The sequence below is a fragment of the Rissa tridactyla genome, chromosome 9, assembly GCF_028500815.1.
Source record: "Rissa tridactyla isolate bRisTri1 chromosome 9, bRisTri1.patW.cur.20221130, whole genome shotgun sequence".
In the NCBI taxonomy this organism is placed as follows: Eukaryota; Metazoa; Chordata; class Aves; order Charadriiformes; family Laridae; genus Rissa; species Rissa tridactyla.
In genome coordinates this window covers 39,705,568-39,723,211 of record NC_071474.1, presented here as the reverse complement: position 1 = coordinate 39,723,211, position 17,644 = coordinate 39,705,568, and the positions used below count along the sequence as shown (strand labels likewise).

Sequence of the window (17,644 nt, the reverse complement as noted above, 5' to 3'; positions counted from 1 at the left end):
GTGCGTTATATAAATAGGAGAAAGGCGAAATAAATTTGAATTCACAATTATTTCAGAAGATGGAGGAAGGACAAAAGCTTCCATATTCCAGGAAATCCGTGCTTTCACTTTCCATGATATTTCCCTCTCCCCACTGACAAGCTAAAACCTGTCAATTTAACTGCAGCAAGTTGAAAAGTTACCTGGACCTTTCAAATACGAGCCACTCTCTGTCCTTCCCTTCCCACATCCTTCCCTCAACAGTTTCCCACTTAAATGCTGTTCGCCGTACATTTTCTGCATGCCACAGGAACAGTGCATTTCGCTCGCACAAATTATTTTAACAGCTGTTCAATGCACTAGAATCTCTCCCAGAAGCCAACACGTCCCAAGTGAAAAAAAAAGGTTTAAGTATACAACCATGAAGGTGGGGTTTTATGAAAGTGGTTTTGAAAGAAAAGAGGACAGCCTTAACAGACAATAACAAAGCATTTCCTTGTCTAAAGTGCTACTCAAAACAGGATGTTAAATAGTAAATTAAACAACTACAATTAATATTTTTATAGGAAGCGTATGACTGGGGTTTCTACATCATTTTCACAAGCCAGCAACACACAGATCGTTTCTTCTTCAAGCACATACATTTATGCACACCGTTAAGGGCACAACGAACAGTAAAAGAAGCACTGAAGCTGTACTTGCCAAACTGAATACACCCAGGCCAACCACTTGACTCCGTGCCTCCGCAACAACTATCCGTAACACTAGAACGGGTATCCAGAGCCGCAGAGCAATTTTAATGCGTTGCCTTGGTACTCGCATGAGCGATCGAAGCAGGTAAGAGATGAAGAAAGAGGTGGGGAACCAGGAAAAGAGGCTACCAGAAAGCAAGAGTATCTGAAGTCAGCCTGTTAAAGTCTGGTCTGTCGCCACCACAAAGCTCCTCAAGAGAATTATCCAATTCTAGCAGATGCTCTTTAAAATAATGAAATACCGAAAAATATAGAGCTACGGATAGAGCAGCAGATTTATTTCAGGTCTAAGACTCTAAGGGGAAAACATATTTTTAGTACACGCTAACTTTTGATTGAAGAGCACCCACAAATGGAGTCAGTCTTAAAGGTGCCCCGCATATTCAGGACAGTCACCTGGGAAATCTCTCTCATCAGCTACATATAATTATATTTGCAGCCTGTTGAAAAACTACAGCCTCTAAGAAGGTCTGCTTTTTTTTTTTTTTGCCTTTCTTATCTTGGGCAATTATGCTAATGATCTTTTTGACAAGTCATCATTCACCTTGCTTAGCAACCAGCTTCCAGGGATGGTATGCCAGCACCACGCTTTGATTTATAAACTGATGTGAATTTTTCATAGTTGCATAGTTAACGAAGCTACTAATTGTCAGATTAAATAAACCCTCTAACAAAACTCCCTTAGAAAACCCAACGCAGGAATAAACAGTACAAGCTTTGAGCAGGTGATTCAACAGTTTGTTCTGAACAGCTGGAATAGTTGCTTTTTAATTAAGAGAAGTTTATAAACTTAACAGCCATCCTCAATATCGTGTCCATTAGAAACACGGGTCTGACAGAATGGGAAGGCTGTCACTTGTCGGGGCAGCAGAGTGATCAAGCGGCTTGCACAGGAGGCATGGGTTTCCGTTTGGTTTGAAAAGGTGGGCCTGAGAGTGGAGCAAAAGAAGTCAAAAAAATAAAAGGGTTCAAGGCACGGGCTGCAACATGCAGATCTGGGATGAGATTTCTTCGGACCTCCTGAGCATAACTGTGGGACACCCTGCAGCGGGACGCAAGGAGGGCACGGCACGCAGATGGGCAAACCCTCTGCCCCTGCGGAGCCCCGCTGACGGCCGGCAGGATCTCAAGCGTGCACAGAATTTCCCTGCCAGGAGCCATGGGAACCCGTGAGTTTTCTGGACCTAAGCCCCCAACTTTCTCTGGCTTTTGGGACACGCAGCTTTGAAAATAACTACCTAGAACAGCTGAAAAATAAGCAAACGACAAAAAAAATTAAAACCATAGCACAGACTATGGCTGGCCCCGTGCCAGCCATTCACTTCTGCAAGGGAATTACTTTGCAGTTATCCGAGTTTAAGCAGGAATTTAGCCATCACCATCACCTCAATGAACAGATGCACAAGGCAATGTGTACACATCAACCTGAAATCAACAGCTTCATGCCAACTTCTTGACAATCTAATGAGAAAATCCTGAGGAAAATGTAAAAACTCTTCTGAATTTAAGGGCTGATTTCAAGGGCAACTGAACATTAAGAAGAGCAGCAAATTCGTTTAGTCTGGAAGCTGGGTTTCTGTAAAGTCACGACTGAAAGACAAATCACATTTTGCATATGGAGCCTGGATCTGTAATCAAACGAATGCAATTTTGCTCCATGGTGAAGAAATTGGGATTATTCATAGGTGCACATGTATACCTGGCTCCTCTGGCTACAGGTACTCACTGGTGCAAGAGTAACATACTTGCAGTGGATCAAGATTAAAACATGTTGCAACCGTCTTCGTCATCCAGGCCAAATTTCAGCTCAATTCAGTGCTAATTTAATCAGCTTGTTAGCAAGCTTGAGAAGCACAGTGGCAAATAAGTCACCTAAATTCATGTAGATATTATTGTGTCTTTGATTGCTTAAGTAGTCCTAACTTTCCAGAATAAATCAATTAAAAATAGTACTGTCCGTACAACAGACTTTCTGACGTTAAGCCATTAAAATTGATATTCTGAATGTGATAAAAGCCTTTTAACCGAACTTCAGTGTTATAAAAGTATGTGAAAAGTGGTTTTTTATTAGCTGACATACAACAATTACTCTCTTACCCTGTCTTTCGAAATATAGCACAACTCTTAACCTGATCATCATCAACATACACCCCAAAGAATGGAGGCGTTTACATAATTTTTTTGAGTATCTTACGTGTGTTGGAAGGTACAGGTCATACACAGATCCAGAGTCCACATCAATAGCGTGAAAGCCTACTACTGAGCCATATACAACTTTTAATCTTTGTCCATTTTCAACAGTCAGGTCCACTGACAGTGGTTTGTGATGAAGTGAGGTAAAGGACTGCAAAAAGAAAAATACATTATATTACACAATGAAGCTGTTGGTTTACAGATCTATATATATGATCTTAAGAATTTTCAAAGCTCAAAAGTCAGACAGCTATTTTTGTTAAATAGTATGTTATATTTAAGCAGGTAAGTATCCATCATCCACTGAGCTGCAAGGAGAGCTGGATAATTCACTTGTATTTTGAAAAAAAATCCAGATTCTAGAAACGGACCAGGCAAAAATTAGGCTGAGTACCATTCATGTTCAATTTCCTCCTCTTTTGAGGGAAATCAGCACCAACTTCGTGAACTCAAATGTATGTTTTGGCACAGCACTGAAACAAGTTATTCACATCTAACAGAATCATGACTGTGACATTTTTATGCCTGCCATCTCCAATGTGTGTCAAATGAGCTACGGTTTCTTTAACAGAATACTCATTTTATCTTTAACTAGAAATAAATGTTATACAAAGCAACAAAAAGCAAAAGCAAATAGTAGATAAGAGACAGTGAGAGACAGTGATACATCTGAACCAAAGTGAAGTTTCACTTACCTTAAAAGCCATGAATTTGTGATAAGGCTTTGGAGCCCAAGCATAAACCTCCACTGAGTTTTTCAAAGCAATTACAAGGAATTTGATTCTTTCATATTTTACTGTAATACAAGAAGAACAATTCCTTAGGTATCAGCAAGACACTTAAATCAAAGACCATCTCATCACATGAAATAATTTCAATGGATTACCTGTAGAGGTAGACATTCTCCAGCAAGGGAGACTAATGGATTCTGGACATCAATGTTTAATATCATCAGTGACAATACCTTGACTGAAAACCTATAGTTCATTTATTCTCAGTAAAGCCAGATGACTGTTAACAACATTTATATATTATTTTTACATGTATCTATGAAAAAAAAAGTTATAAATCTTACTAGTCAGAAAAACAGGTCTTGACCCTGCAGATATGTCAACCTACTTTATTTTTTTATGTATGAACACACACCAGCACTAGTGGCTGTTAATAAACTACTTTTGGAGCAATGGTGGTTGTTGGTTGAACGATTCTGCTACGCTCTGCAGGATGAATCTTCATTTCACTGTTCACGTGTGGGGTTAAATCCCCATGCGCTAGTGGGGGCGAAGGACTCCCATGTTCCTGAGATGAGCAAGCATTTAAGAGAGGAGCAATTTCTCTAAGTTGATTAAGGTCGTGTTGGGCCCATAGAGAACAAATGCATTGAAATTTAAGGCTTCTTTGTACATTGTCTTTTCACTCTGGCAGAGACAAGCATTCGCTTTGGGAACAGAACCCTAGGGTATCACATCCCAACGCATTCACCCTTCGTTTTCTATTCAGTGTCTGGCAGGGATTTTGAAAAGATGCAGATGTTACGCTGCTGAAGTAAGCTTTGTTTTCCGGAGGGGCCCTCGATCAGCCCTTGCTGCTTACAAAAGGAGCAGGTAGCAGAGGCATGCAGAGTGGATAAGGACAGACACTGGTCAGGAAAATCTCACTTAGGCAGAGAAAGAAAAAAAAAACACAACCCCAAAGTCCACCAAAATGCAAACCAGCACATCCCCTTCCTCTTCTACCTGGACAAATGGCCATAAAACCAAAGGTCCAGATACAAGAAGATTCACCAAGAGAAAAACAACAGCAGCTGTTTTGTCAAAGAAGTAAGAGTGGTTTGTCATATGTAAACACAGAAGCTCCTACCAAATGTTTGCCTAATTTTAGGATAACTATTTTTTTTAAAAAAAAAAAAAAAAAAAAAAGAAAAAAAGAAACAACATACCAAACCCGAAGATGAGCAACTGAAGTGGAATACGTGGGTGCTTAGCTAAAATCACACAGAAAGTAAAAATGCACATCTGTTTCACATTCTTGGATTTAACCCTTGCCACTTTTTTAAAGCCGTGAGATACAAAAGCAAAAAAAGATGTCAAGCAAGGTATTCATGAGAGCCAGCCACCTCATCTCCTGCATTCCTCCATATCATTTCTCTATTTGACTTTGAAAAAAGTGCCACTTTCATATACCACCTTTCACCAAAGCAAAACTTGCGCTATACATCACACCCGCTCACGCAGTTAGATGACAGAAACTATCACAATACTGATGTTCGTCTTCAAGAATGAACTGCCTGAAAGCTAAATAAAAGCAAGATGGTTTTTCAACCACTACGGTACCATTTCCAGCGTGTAAGTTTTAACAAAGGTATATTTAGGTCTTTTATGATCTAGAGACAGGGATGAGCTGTCAACACATCCAATCTGATCTACCTATGGACACCCTACAAATATGATTTACTAGCACTTTAGTCACCCAGCTTCTCGGCAGTTACTCAGCACCAGGAGGGAAGCTGAATAGCATGGAGGTGGAAAACATCAGTCTAATTAAAACCTTAAGTACAGAACTTCTAAGCTGCTGACTGAGCAACAGACCAGGGTTGGCACTCCCTTCTTCCAGCTGTTACAGGGAATACCCATAACATCATCCCGTAACTGCTGCAAGAAGAGATGCTACCTGGAATGACAGGGAGCAAAGCAAAGCCATGTAAAACAAGGTTTGAAAAGAAAACACTCAGAGATATTCAGCCCAATACAATCCTGAAAAAGAGCTGAAGAAAAATACTGGTGTCACGACATGCAATAGGATGATCATGTAGCTCCTCAAGGAAAAACCAGTAAGTCCTTACCGACTTTGTAGTGTACACAGCCCTCCAGGTCACCCACAGACACCCAGCCTTGCCGCTTTTCCACCTCTGGATCATTGCGCAAAATCTTATTTCTCAGCCATGATAAGTAATACACCCTCAACTTATTCTTCTTCCCTAGGATTTGGAAAAAAAGACAGCCATAATGCTTTAACTCGCTGAAGTAAAAACTCTCCCACACTCACACAGAGCCGGAGTTTTGTGACCTTGAGTAGAGCAGGTCTCTGTGCCTCGTCAAGGTGAGAGAAGAGTCCACCAGCCCAAATGCAAAGCCCTGTGTGATGGTGACGCGCAGGAGGGAACTGGAACATGAGCAATACAATGGCATTTGGCACATGAGCACTTACCTTGCGACTCAAGCTTCATGCAAGATTTTCACACCTGACTGAAATTCTTCCCTCAGGCCAAAGAAGAGGTCTCTATAGACGCATGTATTATCAGAAATAATCACACTATCTGGCATTTACTCTTTGATGTGAAGGAGGGAACACAGGTATGGCCTACAATGGCCATTTTGAATAAGTGACTCATTCAGTTCTAATTAACTGACAGTCTTCATTACAAGTAGCTATTTTCTTTTGGATGCCTTTCCAGGTGAGAATTACTTTGTCATCTTTCATCTCAGCCAGTCTTCCTGCTGCTTTAGTTTGTAAGTACACGTGTTCAAGAGCAGTCTGGGATCACAGGTTAGTCTAAGAGAGAAGGACTCTGTCACAGAAGCAACCGGACCTGGCAATATGGGACAAACAGCTCTCACCATCACCTACCATGGGGAGTCTGGACTGGAGAGAAGGAGCTGCCATTCCTTGCTGGACCTACATCGCTCACCTGGCTGTGTGCTAAGCACCCTTTGGGGCCACTCTCATCCATGGGGAATAAGGGCCTCAGCACCTCGCAGGGCAGAGCCCAAGTCGTTTGTCATCAGAGATTGAAGACACTACTCCATTTAAGGTGATGCTTTCACAGCATAGAACACTCATGTTACTGCTCATACATCTTTTTGAACACAGAATGAGGTTATTTAACGATATTTTAATAGAATTGCACTTAGATAGATGCTCACCCATCACAGAAACAAGCAAACAGACCAACAAACTATAACTTGCTGAGAACCAGTTCATTTTAAGGATATGAAACACTTCATACTTCCCATAAACCATTTCACACATTAACCAGGTAATGAAATATCCCAAAGCCTCTCTGAAATGAGAATATACATGTTAAAAATTCAAGAGAGTTTTCCTATTAACAAGAATAACTGTCCTGTGATTTTTCTGCAAGAGGAAATTCCTCAACCTAGTTTATAACCTAATTCTTCTTTTTAATTGCTTCCAACCCCAATGCAGGTCAGATACTTTTAGACAATGAACTAACCTGATATAGTAATTAGCACATTGAGTCCTTCCAGAACATCCATTTGCTGGAATCGCCTCCTTGTAATCAGTGAATAAACTCTTCCTTGCCCACTTCTGTCCAGCAGCCACAATCCATTCTCTGTTCCCACCAGTAAATTTACTCCTGTTGATACAAGGAAAAAAATACTGCATAAATCACGTAACGATTCAGAGGCCACCGAGTGTTCATTGTTTTGAAATCTGATTCTTTCTTAGTCTCACGTAATGGTATCTGATAATTTCTCTGTTGCTCTGTCGATGACCTCCCAGAAAAATGAATAGAAAAAAAAGGATCTCACCATTAACAGTTTTTACCCAGCAGAACACTTATGTGCTTGTGTAACTTGAAGAATGAGTAGTTCCGCTGAAGTCAATGTTGATTTAAAGAAAAAGGAAAATGCTTTGTGAGCTCAAATTTCTCGGGTGACCTTGGAAAGTGCCTGTGAGCCCTGCAAAAGTCCCAGTCCAGCACCGCTCCACTGGCAACACAGGAGATGCAATTAAGTGATCTAGGGGTCCCTAACCAATTAAAAAATTAAACAAAAAAATAAAAAAATCATTCCTCTTTCCTCAAATACAACACTCAAATCAAAGGAGGACCAAACCTGGGGGAAGAAGGGCTGCTGTCAGGAGAAAACAGAGTGTTTGTTTGAAAACGGTCTGTGTTTTGCAAGAATGCTTTCAAATGCCAAATTACAGGAGTGAATCCATCTGAAATCCAACTGCTTCCGAGGAAGCAAAGGCTCCAGTAGGTTGCTGACATCAGAGGATGTCAAAAATCGTGTTTGGCTGGCATGACTGCTACCTTTCCTAAAGAAACAACATGAGGTATCCTGCTGGAACAAGCAACCTCCTCCTCTGGCAATGCTCTGATGAGTACCTGGTGCTCGTCAGCCTCAACGCACATTTAATTACAGCCCTTGTCACACAGCTCTGTAACTTAATTTAAAATCTTGGACTCCTACAAATATACATTACACGAAATCTGTGAAGCCGTAAACTAGAAATCTACATTTCCTTTGGACAACGTTTAATCTATTTCATTCATTTTCCATTCCAGACTCAAAAGTGAGGACGAGTAAAAGGCTGGGTGAGTCCCATAGAATAAGCCTGTTCTTCTGAAGTAGAAAGATGGTTAAAAAAATTTAAGAGCTTAGCTAGTATTAGACTGGGACAAGGTCTACAGTTGTTGAAAACTGGTCTGACTGCACTTATCTTGGTTTTACACCATGTGGAGCTGACCCTGTAAAAAGGGTGATCCAGCGAGGTTCTGAGGAAGCACTGACAGCAGGAGCTAAGGACGCCAAGCTTTTGGAAAGACTGACACCTGGCCTGCTTCAGATTCTTGGAATACCTAACACGTGTGACAGCGAAAGGCTTCAGGTTTGGAATATTTCCACTGGGTCAGGGCTAAGTGTGATCAGCTGTACTTGTACGCGGCTAAGACAAGAATAAGTATCATAAGCCGCGTAAACTACTAAACATTTGCAACTTTTGGCTCTTCCAACAAGCACAGTTTCAATTTGGTGCCCAATCAAAATCCATTGCAACTGCAAGTCATCCGTTTGCCATCTTCTAGCAGGAAGGCAGCGTCATGCGAGCGACGCAGGTATCTACTCGGCGATCCACTCCAGGACTTTCTGACAGGAGAGGTGCAAGACAACTGTGAAGTCTGCCTGGCATCTACTGCCAGCCTCTCCTGCTGCTGCCTGCCCTCCACACGCATGCCCAAGTACTTCTGAGCTTACCCCACAAAGCAGCACAAAGGACCTCGGAGTTGAATTTCTTCTTGTATTTCCGAATTTCTGGACTGTCACTCTGTGGGCGGATATTCGTTGGGTTGACGTTGACAACGGAGCCCTTCCTTGCATTTTCTCTCCTGACAGGCTCAGGTTTTGCACTAGATGCTACAATGAAAGACATATGCAATCATGAAAAATGCCAGTGTTTGGCTCGTCTCACATTTGACGTGTTTATGACAGAACAAAAGAAACCCCAGAGGGGTGAGAAATCACCTCGGGAGCATTACGGAGCCAGAGGGAAAAAAACATACATCTAGAAAATTCCTCAGGCATTGCTGAGTAAGCGCTGTGGTAACACAGCGAGCCACATCTGGAAGAAGGGCAGAACCAGTACAATAAGAATTCGTAGCGACGTGGAGTTTCAGTTTCTGGAGACATTACTGACAGTTCCCGTTTGCAAGCAATAAGCCCTTCCCACTCCCCCTCCAAAAAAAAAAAAAAAAAGGAAACCAGGAACAACATTTTATGAGAAGGGTAAAGCATACTCACGAGAACTACAGGAAGGTCCTACTGGACTGGTGGGAGGGGTGATTGGCAGAAGTCTGGGATCTATGAATGAAGTGAATGATGTTGTAGACGATGTACTGCTCTTTGAAGGTGTGCTTTCAGTGCACGGGGTCTGCAGTGAAAAACAAGAGCTGGGTCAGGAAGACGATGCTGGGGGAGCAGACAGCACACAGCAATGTGGTGCCTCTGAGGTTCAGAAGAAGTGGCATGGGGCACACTTAGACAGGATGAACAGTCTTAAAGCTGAAGATAGATGGTACAAATTCAGCGACAGAAGAGGAGGCCTGAGCGGGGAGTTGTGTCAGGATGCTTACCCAGGCGTCCCAATGGGATGATGGGGGCAAACAAGTGGAACAACAGAACTTGTTAGGGAGCTCAAGATTTCTTACTTATCCCCTAGATAAAACTTTTAAAGAAAAGAAGGGATGTGGTGAAAAATCTCATCATAAAAAGAGACAGGACAGATGAAGTTAAAAGGCTGTCAACCTCAGGCTCTGAAGGGCTGGAAGAAAACAACGGTACAATTAATTCAATCTATAGTTTATCTCTTACCTTATTCAGAGGTTTGTTCTGAGGTTCCTGGCTGGTCAGTGGCACTTTTGGTGGGTTCACAGAGGAGTCTGAAATTTGGCTTTGCTGGAGGAGATCTGGCAGGAGATAGTTCTGGTTGTTTATGCTCCAGAGGCCTTCTTGGGTGCTAGAAATTTGTTGCCCTAAAATCTGATCCTGCGCAGGAGAACATACAGTTAAACTCCACGTTTAGCATACTTCCAATGCACTATGCACCTCCCATTAATTAGGACAATAAATGATGGGCACATGGGGTGGGATGCTCTGCATCACGCATCATGTAAAGACAAACCCTATGGAAAGATTAAAATGAAAAATTAAATACAGAAGTGTGTGGCAAATACCTAAGACATTGATACTGGCTTAAACCCCTGAAATGCTCCACAAACACTCCTCACCTACGTTACTTCAAGCCACAGGTGAAGAAGGAACTTCATCCTCAGAGACACTTGAGACAGAATCAAGTGACTTGTCCTAACGTTACAGATCTGACCTCTATCTACCACAGCAGAAGTAGGTACTTCTCGGTTCTGGACCTGCATTAAGTTCAAAGCCCTTTACCATTCAATTCATTGCTACTTTCCATTTACTGATTAGGAAACTTTATTCCAGAATGCTGACATTCAGTAGGATCTGGTATCAGCATTTCCAGCACAGTGATGTTTGGTACTGCAGACCTCCTTACAGGATCCCACCAGCTTCAAGGAAATATTTTTGAACTATGTAAGGTGTGAGGCACCACACAAGCTCACTCTCCGACAGCACAAAATACAGAGTCGGAGGTTGGTTTCTGGGAATACGTGGCTAGAAGCTTTGAGAGGAAGTAAGATGGGATGCGTAAAGGAAGATGTCCCAGATGGGGTGGGCAGTGCAGAGGGATCTACCCCTGGCTGTGATCGGGCAGGGAACCTGAACACCATTGGCACTGTAACGTAGGGAGTAACAGGAGCCAAGTGCTGCACTAGAAAATTCCTCCTGAATTACACCGAAGGAAAAAAACACCACCAAACCCCAGCAGCTTCTGGCTGGATGAATTCAAGGCAAGTCTGTACATTGTACTGACTTTGATAAACAACCTACTGAAATCAGATCAGCTTTTTTTGAATGCTGGCCAAAGTATGAAAAAACCCCAAGTAGATAATTCTAAATAAAAGGCATTTGCCTTTTAAAAGCCAAGTAATTAACTAGAAAACAAATTGATGCTCCAAATATTTCACATTTTAATTTAGATGTAAAAAACCAAACCAACCCATACGTGTCAGTATTTGAGATGAGGGACTGACTGAAACCAGTATGGGGCTTTTTTTGTTCAGTTTTGAGTCAGATTCAGCTGAACTGAACCAAACCCCCATTTGAACGATTTGGGCAGTTTGGTACACCCTAACCCTTCAGACCAGTTCCTGATGATGAGCCGGTGACAGGGATGTTGGAAGAAGTTGTAGAGACTCATGATGGCTGTGGTTGGTGTAACAGAGGTGGGAGGAACAGACAGGATTCTCCATGAGAAGGAGGGAGAAGACTGGGAGGCATCACAGACATTTGTGTGGAGAAGTGGCAGTCATCTGTCTGTTCTCACTCCCCCATCGTTCTCCCCAAACCCACCAGAAAACGTGACTCCGCTCCCCTCCATCCTCCCTCATCCTCAATCTGGGCCTCGAAGACCCCATCCTTCAACTTTCCCTCAAGCAGCCTATTTCCAATGCCCGGATATCAGGGGAATGGGAAAGCACTGGGCTGGTTTTGCCACAAGAAGAATACTGGGTTTGCCCCATTTATAATTCCTTCTCCGAAGCAGGGTCTTTTCTCCTTGAAGATGGTGGGACGAAGGCAAAGCGGGACTCCTTCCCCAGTCAGGAAGGATGCCATTCCGGAACTCCTTTTTCTTCCTAGCCCTGCCACAGCTCATGCAAACAGATCTGGGAAAAACACCAGTTTCACAGCAATTTATTTTCCCTGTCTGTGAAACAAGAGTACACTCAGTAATAGGTGGAAGTGCTCTGATGCTGACTGCATGTCTTATTACTGTAACTTTTTTTGTTTTCGACCACAAAGAACATTGTTCTGCTTTGTCTGTCTTCATCTTTTCTGCACTAATATTTATCACAGGGGAAAATCCACATGACTTGAAGTCTACTAGAAACTACAGCTGGGAAGGAACCACAACATGACATATGAGAAGACATGTATTTTTGCTAAGCTAGTAAGGAGAGATGAAGTGTTTTTTCCCCTCTTCTGGTAACATTCTAAGTAGTAAGAGGTAGTTCTCTTTAAATTGGAATAAAAAAGGTCAAGATTTTTTTAAAACAGCAACAATGCAGACCAACAATAACCAACAGTATTGCTTTTTTGCAACCTGCCCAGTGCCTTCAAGAAATACGTTGACATCAGGAACTACTACCAGGTCAATAGCAAGGACAAATAAAGAAGCGCAATTTCATACCTAAATGTAAGCACTTTTATAGGAAGCACAAAACCTGAAACTACACATATTTTCAAGGCTTATAGCTATAATTTGCAATGACAGAGCAGGACTTCACAGGGAAAATGCTGCCGAGAAGAAACGGATACAGTGTTTATCATACACATTAACGATCTGACTCCCCCTCACCGTACCCACCCCCTTACAAATGGCCAAATTACCTTCTGTTCTGCGACGGTGCTTTGGGGTTTCAGTTCAATTCCATCTGGTACTCTCGTCCTTGAGAAATCTGCCACTCTGCTGCTTAGCAGTTGCCTGGTAACAAACTCCAATTAATGAACAGAACTACTTCAGGGGAAAAAAAAAAAAAAAAAGAGCCCAAAAAAACAAAAAGCAAAAAAACCACACATATACATGTTCAAAAGTGAGCATAATTAACATTTGCTGGTTACACTTAAAGGTTCTTGTACAAAAGCAAGCTGATTAGTCTGTAGATGTGCCTGAATGGACTGGAGCCCAAGGAGCACTCACACACATCAGGAAGCTCTCCCCACCCCGACGAAGAGCATCCCTTCATCTCCCTGCATTCCACCCACCATTTTTCAGACACTGTGTAGCTCAAGCAAGTGAGAGCTGGTGGCTCAAGCTGTCATTTGAGAAGCGCCTACTTCAAAACTTATCCTGTCTCACCTCATACACTACCCTGTGGAGTGCAATTAGGAGCCACCCTGCTCTCCAAAGAGCATCGGCTGCACGGGGGAGAGCTCCTGCTCAGCTGTATGCCGGTATCAGGGACCTCTCTGCCAGTGCCTACTGGGACAGGCTACACTGGAATTTCATACTGCGAGTCAGTCCCTGAAACACGGACATCCTCACCTTACGTACAAAGAAACAACAAAAATGTTGCCCAGTGCACACAGAGACAGAACAATGTAAGAACTGCTGGAATGGCTGGGGACAAAGGCCCACCTAGCCCAGTACCCTGTCTTCAACAGAGACCAAAAGCAGACACCTGAAGAAAGAGTAAGAATAAGGACATACCCCAGCCTACTATTGCTTTCTACACAACCAGTGGTATCTTTGGTTTTTTAAACTTTTTTTACCCAAGTGGAACAGCCTCAGCAAGGCTCTGGCCCCATTTCTGTGCATTTCCATCCCACATTATTTATTTATATTCATTTATTTATTACTGCAATCCATTTAAGCATATTACATTTCTGCCTCCTCTGCAGTAATTATAATGCCGACTGGGTTCAGGATGCTGCTGCGAAGGGCTCTACGGTGCTGTGCCACCACTGGTAGGAGAGTGTGAGGGTTTGTTTTAAAGTGTTGCCCAATGTGATAACAAAGAAGGTTTGGTGAGAGAGCTACCGACTTAAGACAGATGTGAAGAAGTTCTTGTCGCTTCTTTTTGTTGTTTAATTTTTGGTTTTGGGTTGCTCCCCTCATCTTTCTATGGGAGGGGTAAACATTTGCATACTCAACTTAGAAGGAATGGCAAGACATGGAGTAGGATCAATGGTGAGTGCCAGGGTCTCTTCTTACCAGAAAAGCGAGCAGCAGCCTCCCATTTATTAGGGGGAGAAAGTAATTCATAGCCAAGCACACACTTGCACCCACCTTGTTCAAATTTTGGTAGGGAACAACATATAAAGAGCAAAGAGAGGAAACTGAACTACACAAAATGAGCCCCAGGAAAGTCAGTGTTTCAGGGGATTGTGAATGCTGCATCCACCAGAGGAGGAAGAACTCTCAGAGAAATTAGCATCAATGGAAAAGATATGTTATACAAGCAGGTAAGATGCTGGATCACGTACACTGACATCTCTTCCTTAAAACAAAATCCTGGTGTGTGTGAGGAAGAATTCTGGCTCATCTCACCGAAAAGAAAAATGAGGCCAAAAAGTTGTTTTACAGCTGAGAGACAGCTGCCCTTAGTCCTGGCTTCCTCAGAAATGAGCCTTCTCAAGGTGGCTAACAGGGGTCATCCAAGAGAATATGAAGCTTTTTCTCTTGTATACATGCATGTCCCAAGTCTAGTCCTACTGGGCACCTCCACGACAGCTGGAGCGTGGACACCAAAAGCTGTTCCACAGCCCAGGCAAGAACAAGAAAACAGAGATTGTTTTCAATAGCCAACTAAAACTTTGTCCAAGGTGTCTCAGCCAGAGCCCACACAGAAACACTCCTACAGACTGCAAGAGCCTTCAGATCCCGCATTCGCAGACCTTAGATTGCAAGAAAAACAAAAACCTTCATTATCCAGAATATGCAAAGTTTCAATGCTGGCTGCTGCTTTCACTTTAATCACTATACTTTTTGCTATTTCTTGGTATTAATCAGGATAGATTTCCCAAAGTGTCTCTCTTTTAATACAAACGATGTTCCATCCAGGTGAAGGGACTTTGTTAATAGACAAGATTATTATTTTGATTTTACAGGAGTTCTTGCGGCGGCTGTGTGCACAGGAAGGCAAACCTGACAGGGATCATCCTGCCAATTCCACTTCTCTAGATCTCACACACAGAGGAGATGCAACGCATGCAGGTTTCCAAAGGCAGTGACACCACTCCTTCAAATCATTACAGCATGCAAGGATCACAGCAATCTAGCACTTACGCAGCAAAGTCATTGCTACAGGGCAAATCCATGTTTTTATGTAGAGTCTTTCTGAGGTCTAGGATGAATTCTATGACCTGGAGTGAATAAAACTTTTTACAGATCAAAATAAGGTGGTTTGGAAGAGGAGCACTAAGAAAATAAAGGCATCGCAGCAAAAAGACAGCTCTTTCAGGTGCGCTGAATAAGCTACAAGATTTTTAACATTCTCCCTCCTCATTCCTCAGCTTTGAAAATGAGCTTTAGAAATGCAAATCAGGAGCATATGCAGGTGCAAAAACTCCACCTTCCTCCGAGCAGCACAGGGGAAAGGGCTGGTAGCAGGCCAAGGCGATGGCTTGCCAGCAGTGCTACAAATCCACGCGTCTCTTCCCAAAGACTGACAAAACTGCACACGTGATTATGTCAGAAGAGCAAGAGCCCCATCCCAGGGAGCTCTGTGGCCCTGCGATGCACTTCGAAGTAAATCCTAGAACTTGAATTAAACCCTCTTAAAGTCTCTTTGCAAGAAATTTAGGAGTTTCATTCATCAATACTAAAAAATAATTCTCTTTGCCGTTCCAAGCAGCAGCGTTGGCCAGCTGATCTCCTGACTCTCATTCACTTGGACTAGCAAGCTATTCACACTCCATTATTTCTCAGCAGAACACACATTTTGCTCGACAGGTAACACACCACAAGATGTCAGTCACAAAACCAACAAGAGAAACTGGAAAGCTAGAGAGAAACAGTTCATGGGAGATCAGCTTGGTACAAGCCACGGCATCATCTGGCAACCACAGCAACTGTGCAAAACAGTAATATTAAAAATACAATTTTAGAAGTTTTATTTTGTATTTAAGTTAAAAATACAAATTTTACAAAAACAAGTCCTGCCTACACTATCTCCTCTTTATCCACCACAGCCCTGGTGAAGGAATCAGCTTTTCAGTGGTAATTATTTCTCCTGGAGTGAACAGACTGCCTGAATACAAGGGTCACGTTTGCCTCGCTTTTTTCACTGTAATCTTTATTTAGCATGAAGGTGTACAGTTTTCTTTCCCTCTCCTTTTTCCTTCCAAAAATTCTTTAAACATAGATCAGTGCCAAGTAATCTCTATAAAAGCACCACCTATTGATATTCAGTTAAAGCGAGACATTTCCTCATTGTCCCAGGGCAACAAGTCATCAAAGCTGATTACACTGCATACATCTGATGGAGCAAACATTTACCCCCGGGAGTTCACTATAGCGCGATTAAACTGCTTAATTACAACTGACATAAATGACTGATAGTAACTTCAGAGAGGAGGTAGTGTTTATGTATGCCAACTTTTTTTCCAGATATTTAGAAGTATGTAATAAAAAGGAAGAAAATAATAATTAAAAAAAAAAATAAATAATCAAGCCAACCTTGTGTGGTTCGTGTCATCTTCGTCACTGCTCCCAGCTTCATCGCTCGATGAGGAATAGTCTGCTGCTTTTAAGAATGCGTTGGCACCGTCCCTCCCCTTGGCAAAGGAGCCTGGATTCTGAGCAAAGAAAGCTCAGTTGATTTTTTTTTTCCCCCCCTCATGGAAGAACCCACCACTGAACAGCATGTGCAGTTTTTTTACTCTCCCAGCAAATATAGTTATTGTCGCTTCCACACCAAAAAAGCTTTATTAGGAACTTCTGTTGGTCCATCACAGGTGGGTATTTCACATAGGAAAGTGACATAAGCCAAAATACCTGATTTTCCTTAATGTTTACAGGTGACTCGCTTTAGTCAGTATGTTATTTTGAATCTCAAACATTCATGATTCAATCTTTGTACTTTGCAGGAGCACAGAAGTACCTCCTCTTTCACCCAAGAGAAGGTGTGCTCTGCACCAGGACTGAAGGCTCACCCCGACCTGAGTTCCACCCCAGCCCTGAGGCTTGGGGACCGTGCTGTGCTGGGTATGGAGCACCTTTCGGCTGGAAAGGCCAAACCGACACAGCCATGGCTCACACCACAGGGCAGTTAGACGCCCCAGTCCTACGGGAACTCGTATATAGGCCTCCCATGACACTGGCAATGGCCTAAACAGAGAGTCTTCTTCAAACCTCTGGTCCCTGAGAAGCCAGGGGGGGCTGGGGACTCCAGTAAGCTGCTCCTGTCCCCTGCTGTCCTGCTCTGCATCCCCCTGGATCACCCAAGCCTGCCTGCCAAGTTTTAAAATGCCAAGCACCCCACAAACTTTTAAAATGCCAAGCATCCCGCATATGAGCTCTTGCACAAGGCACAGTGAGCTCCAGTTGTCTGACAGGCATCCCCTCCCTCTCCCCCGCTTCAAAACACCACCAAGGAAAAGAAATGCCTCAGTAAATAAGACAGAGAAGCAGCAATCATCCTTTCCACGAGTGGCACGTCAGCAAACAGAGAGCCAGGACAGTCCTGAGTGTGTCACAGCCTGGCAGCACACACTCCAGGCAGTTACACACTGGGTATCTGCACAAGCCACAGGCGTGGTCTTGACTTCTGGGTTGCATGGCAAGTGATCAATGACCTCCTGAAATATTAAAGACGTACCCTTCCTTTCTAAAGA

The 17,644-nt window shown here is 42.8% G+C and overlaps 1 protein-coding gene across 2 annotated transcripts in view; it reads right to left on the bottom strand.

The window, feature by feature from the left end:
- NRK (Nik related kinase) overlaps positions 1-17,644 on the bottom strand; it is a 102,474-nt gene that overhangs the window by 10,489 nt on the left and 74,341 nt on the right. For both annotated transcript variants that reach the window (XM_054215691.1, XM_054215689.1), the window contains exons 20-28: positions 16,488-16,606; positions 12,698-12,791; positions 10,040-10,213; positions 9,470-9,599; positions 8,927-9,085; positions 7,159-7,302; positions 5,767-5,901; positions 3,620-3,720; positions 2,926-3,075 (exon numbers count right to left, since the gene is read on the bottom strand). In XM_054215691.1, coding sequence (XP_054071666.1) covers positions 2,926-3,075; positions 3,620-3,720; positions 5,767-5,901; positions 7,159-7,302; positions 8,927-9,085; positions 9,470-9,599; positions 10,040-10,213; positions 12,698-12,791; positions 16,488-16,606 — 1,206 coding nt within the window. The remainder of the gene's footprint in view (positions 1-2,925; positions 3,076-3,619; positions 3,721-5,766; positions 5,902-7,158; positions 7,303-8,926; positions 9,086-9,469; positions 9,600-10,039; positions 10,214-12,697; positions 12,792-16,487; positions 16,607-17,644) is intronic.